At 38.2% G+C, this 5,005-nt stretch overlaps 2 protein-coding genes and 1 pseudogene across 2 annotated transcripts; 1 reads left to right on the top strand and 2 right to left on the bottom strand.

Moving 5' to 3' along the window:
- LOC109583636 (intraflagellar transport protein 172 homolog) overlaps window positions 1-1,099 on the bottom strand; it is an 8,520-nt pseudogene extending 7,421 nt beyond the window's left edge.
- A 76-nt stretch (window positions 1,100-1,175) lies between these two features.
- On the top strand, window positions 1,176-3,425 carry LOC105313499 (tripartite motif-containing protein 2-like). The gene has a single exon (XM_011406984.1). It carries the CDS (start codon window positions 1,176-1,178, stop codon window positions 3,423-3,425), a length of 2,250 nt encoding a protein of 749 aa, XP_011405286.1.
- Window positions 3,426-4,067: 642 nt separating this feature from the next.
- On the bottom strand, window positions 4,068-4,846 carry LOC109583638 (uncharacterized). Its single transcript, XM_019999062.1, has 4 exons — window positions 4,722-4,846; window positions 4,472-4,616; window positions 4,356-4,418; window positions 4,068-4,309 (listed from the first exon to the last, which is right to left on the bottom strand). Exons 1-4 carry the CDS (start codon window positions 4,804-4,806, stop codon window positions 4,156-4,158), a joined length of 447 nt encoding a protein of 148 aa, XP_019854621.1. The 5' UTR covers window positions 4,807-4,846; the 3' UTR covers window positions 4,068-4,155.
- Window positions 4,847-5,005: the final 159 nt, after the last annotated feature.

A 5,005-nucleotide genomic window follows, 5' to 3' on the forward strand; every position in this document is an offset into this window, starting at 1 on the left:
GAGACGGATTCTTTGCAACCACTCATCGACTCTTATGATCTGCCAAAGGATAAGATTGAAATGGAAGCTTCACTAGCAAAGAGGATGTTAGAAGGCAAAGACTGAGCTGGCTACCATTGGCGATGTTTTGCTTCAATTGAAGCCCCTTTCCAGACTGGTGAGAATTGCCATGACTGTTGCTGTTTCAACAGCACAGTGTGAGCGTTCTTTCTCAACTTTAAAGTTAATAAAAAACCATTTACGCTCAACAATGGGTGATGAAAGACTGGCTAACATGGCTGTCTTGTCAATTGAACGGGAGCTTTCAGGTGGTATTTATGGTCCCTATCCCTATCGGGTCCGCATCCGTCCGTCCCTTTCGGGTCCGTGCGCGTCCGTCCGTCCGTCCGCTTTTGAGACCCTACCCCCTACCCTGCCATCATATCATCTTCACTTCTTCAGTCTGGATACGCCACTGGGTGTGATGTTTTGTTTTGATGTAATATGAGAAAAAGAGAGCTTTTTCACGATGCGTGATAATCGTGAAATCTATTCAACCTATAACTTGCTTGGAGTAACTAAAACTAAACAAGTTATAGTATGAAAATATGCATCAAACAAAGCTGCATGAGGATAGGACAGTTACATTATCACAAGCGCTAAGTACAAGCCATAAACTGCCAAAATGTCCATTTTCATAGGCCCATCTATTCAACCTATATCTTTAGATAGAGTGCGAACTAAGGAAAAAGGACCAGACTACAAAAAACTTCAGAGTTTTTGACATGAGGATAGGCTATTAACCAAGCCACAGACCATACAGTGAAAAAAATAATAGCTGTATTCACTAATTTGTGCCATCACAAAGGCAATTTCAGTGATAACATGGGGCCGCGAGAGGAGAAGATTCTGTCAGTAAAACTGGGATTAAGTGTCACAAAGAACAGTCATGAACTCTTAAGACCTATCTGCTTATCATCAATAGTAAATAAAACTAAAACTAGTACAGCTGAAGACTTTGAGAAGAACTTGTTTAGTCCTTCCATTGCTTTTCCACCATTACAGTCAGAGTCACTGCACTGAGAGTCTGTCCGCGTGACGTCATCAGTTTCCAATCCATGTTACGTAGTTATAAAATCTATGGTTCGGTTTGTGCCTGTTCAATTATCACGGTGCAGTGATTGATCACTGAAGTGATGGCTTCCAATGAAATAAAGCCGCGGCAAAGGAACAGGGCTAGGACAGTCATTGATCCTTTGTGTACTATTTGTCACAAGGTCTACAGCGAACCTTTACAAATGCCTTTTCTGCTCTCTTGCCTTCACTCGTTCTGTAAAAAGTGCCTGCTCAAACACATTGATAAAGAAGCAAAAACAGTTGAAGGAAATAAACACTTCAACTGTCCAACATGTGGACAGAGGACTGTCGTACCTTCTAATGATGAAGATGCAAGTGCTGGGTTACCTGTCAATCTGAGACTGAGCCATTTTGCGGAGGTCACAAGTTACAATAAGAAAATGGAAAGCAAAGTGCCTTGTGAAAACTGTCCCAACAAGGGAGCCTCATACTTCTGTGAGAATTGCTGCATGTTCATTTGTGATGCATGCAATACTGACCATCAGAGATGGAGGGAGCTACGAACACATGAAGTCATTGAGTTGGAACCTTTGAAGAAGAAGGAAGGACATTCACTGAAGATAAAGCATCCACCACAAAAATGCCGAGACCACAGGAATGAAGAGATGCGGTTCTACTGTCTTGATGATCAGGTGTTAGTCTGTAGGGACTGTCTGATGACTACTCATGATGGACACAAGAGAGAATATATTGAGAAAGTTGCCAAGAGTGAGCAAGAAGACCTGAAAAAGGTAATGCCTGACATAACCAGTGCCATCGGTCAACTGGACGAAGCAATAGCAGCAGGTAAAAAAATGGAGAAAAAAATGAAAGCATCTTCAAAGGAAGCTTTGACCAGGATTGATGGTGTGTGTGAGGATCTAGTGAAAGCAGTGAGGGTGAGACAGGAGATATTGCATGAGAGGTGTAAGGGCATAGATAGTGGCAAGGAGGACGTGATGCGTTCTCAAATACACGAGTTTGAGAAATTAAAGAATGTTTTAATGTTCCTTGATGAGACAACGAATGATGCCATTAACAACCACACACCAGAGGAGTTCTTGACAGTTAAGAAAGTCGTTAAAGCACAAGTTACCCGTGTACAGGATAACTTTAGCCGATTTCTACTTGACCTTCAAGAAAATGAGATAATGAATACATCATTAGAAGTTGATTCCATAATTGGCTCAATAGAGTCTCTTGGTTACTTTCCTGGAGTGCCTCATCTTGAGTGCTGTACCATTGAAGGATTAGGAGTACAAGAAGCACTGGTTGGCAAGGAGAGAGTTTTTAAGGTGATACTACGAGATGAGAAGAACAAGCCATTGGAAGGGAACGTCTTGTTTCAGTATGAGCTGGTCAATAAAGATGATGCTGATGCACCTCTACCTAAAGTATCCATTACACAATCAGAGAAACAGAATGATGGATGTGCTACACTATCAATCACTGTGCTCAACAGTGGTGAGTATCAACTTAAAGTAAAAATACGTAATGCCCCACTGGTTACTACCAATCCATTCTGTATGTGGGCCCATCCACCACGAGATTACAATGAAGTAAATCCTGATGCACCCATTGCAACACTGCCTGTACAGAAACCAGTTTCACGAGGTATAGCCATTGATTATAGTACAGGTTTGTTGTATGTATCAGATTATGATAACCACACAGTAATGGTACTGCAAGCAGATGGCAAAGTCTACAAACAGATTGGCAGCAATGATAATGCTGGAGGTAACCTTTCAAACCCATGGGGAGTGGTAGTGGCTAATGATACTTTATATGCAGTCAGTTACAATAGCCACAAGGTAAAGATGTATGCCCTCTCTGGTGACTTCATAGGAGAGTTTGGAGAAAATGGCAGCGGTCCAGAGCAATTTTCTAATCCACGTGGCATAGCATGCGATAATGAGGGGCATCTATTCATTGCTGATTATAGCAACACTCGTATACTGATCCTCACTATGGAAGGTAAGGCTGTCTCTTCTATTAACTGCAGAGCCAGACCAGTTGATGTTGCAGTGAGTGTTAATGGTTCAATTCACACAGCTCTTGATTACAGCAATGTTAGTGTATACACTAGATCTGACAGTGGGGGATGGAAGGAAACTTTGCAATATAGTGTTGGTGCAAACGCAACAGGAATATCAATCGATAGTGAAGGATACAAGATGGTCACACTCAATAATAATACAATGAGGATCATAGTTCCTGATTCTAACAACGTCGTCAAAACGTGTCCTAATGTATCTTATGGTGTGGCTAGGGATTCACAAGGCTTCATTTATGTTTCACACGTCAACAAGGGAGAGATACTCAAGTATTAAGCAAAAAAGGAACTTAACTAGAGTAACAGTAGCTAGTGTAGTGATACAGGATATAAATTATTATTATATATACTATACACCAGATTAGTACTATATATATTAACAAGATTATACATGATTGGGTAGTTTTTGTTTAGCTAGATACATTGGCACTATTTATTGTTTTTTTTTATATTTTGCTTATTAAAATTAAAAAAAACCAATTTTTTGAAAAAAGGAAGACCTTTTTTGCTCCAGTTCACTCACAAGTATCTAAAGTTGCAAAATATAAAATAAAAAAAAGACAATAGTCTTGGGTTTTTGTCCTTTTGACTTCAACATTTACCTGTGTAGACTAATGTAATACGTGTATCATGTAATTGTGTTTGTATACTCTCATTTTTGTGATGAATTGTTTTGCCTCAGTTGTCAACTGTAAGTTCTTCAATATGCTAGATCTATGCTATTAAACTGAATGCAATCATTTTACTTTCAAGGTAGCATTAAAAAAGTAAGAAATTAGTGCAGGCTCTCAATGGGAATTGTAGTCATAAGGGTCAGCACAAGGCACCAGCCTCACAACATAGATTTTATTCACATTATAATACGTAAAATCATGTGTTATTATTATTACATGAACTATATCAACAAAAATTCACAATAAACTAACTAAATAAAATTATATCAAAATTTCATGTTTTCACACAAAATATAACGAGTACCAGCAATGTTAAATACTTCAAAAGGTGTATCAATCACAGTAGTTGTATAATGCTTCAGTAGTAGGTTCACTAACATCAGGAAATTGATCATCAGCAGGCAAACACTCCTCATACACCACTGCTTTACTTAATTCATGAAGACGGTATGATTCACATTCTTTTATTTTGATGTCTTCAATAATTCTGTGTCATACAAAATCATAATATCACCATTATTAAAAGCACTAACTTATTTTCATCTTTAGCAGTGGATTTATTTGTTTCTGTTGCAATGAAAGCAGGGTACTTTAATCTTTAGAAATGAGTTATAAATTAATATAATTTTCAAACAAATTGTTTTTGTACTTTATGAAACAGTAGACATGGACAACAAGACTAATAGTTAATAGAATCATCAATAAAGCTACAGTAATTGCAAGTCCAATAGCAGCACCATCTTCATTAGAATCTACCATTGAGTTGCGAACAATTGATCTCATTCCACATAATTCTATTAGTATTTGGATTAACATGAAGAGATGAGGGTATACAGATGGTACAGGGAGATGAGGTTATATAAAGAAATATTGTCAAACTTAAAGCAATATATTTTTACTTGATAATGATGTCTTAGCTGATATCATACTTGAATTTGATGCTCCTGGTACATTACCAGCTCTCACTGTGATGGTATAGTTCATACCACTGTACAGGCCTATTAATGTATAACTGTATGTTGTAGTGGACTGATGAGGAGCAACAGAGACTGTCTCATTCACTGATGATAACTGGGAACAAGATGGAGTATAGGAGATGGTGTAGTATGTTACATAGTTTTCACTACTGGGAATAGTCCAGTTCACTGTAATACCAGTGGTTGAGACATTAGATATTGAGAGA

The sequence above is a fragment of the Amphimedon queenslandica genome, unplaced genomic scaffold (genome assembly GCF_000090795.2).
Source record: "Amphimedon queenslandica unplaced genomic scaffold, v1.1 AMPQUscaffold_13291, whole genome shotgun sequence".
Lineage (NCBI taxonomy): Eukaryota > Metazoa > Porifera > Demospongiae > Haplosclerida > Niphatidae > Amphimedon > Amphimedon queenslandica.

Bases quoted from the DNA above. Each gene is read 5' to 3' on its own strand.
- LOC105313499 (XM_011406984.1), top strand. From the start codon at position 1,176: ATGGCTTCCAATGAAATAAAGCCGCGGCAAAGGAACAGGGCTAGGACA.
- LOC109583638 (XM_019999062.1), bottom strand. From the start codon at position 4,806: ATGAACTATACCATCACAGTGAGAGCTGGTAATGTACCAGGAGCATCA. The intron at 4,617-4,721 runs GTAAAAATATAT...AAATACTAATAG, and splicing joins AGCTAAGACATCATTATCAA to AATTATGTGGAATGAGATCA. The intron at 4,419-4,471 runs GTACAAAAACAA...TCATTTCTAAAG, and splicing joins CATGTCTACTGTTTCATAAA to ATTAAAGTACCCTGCTTTCA.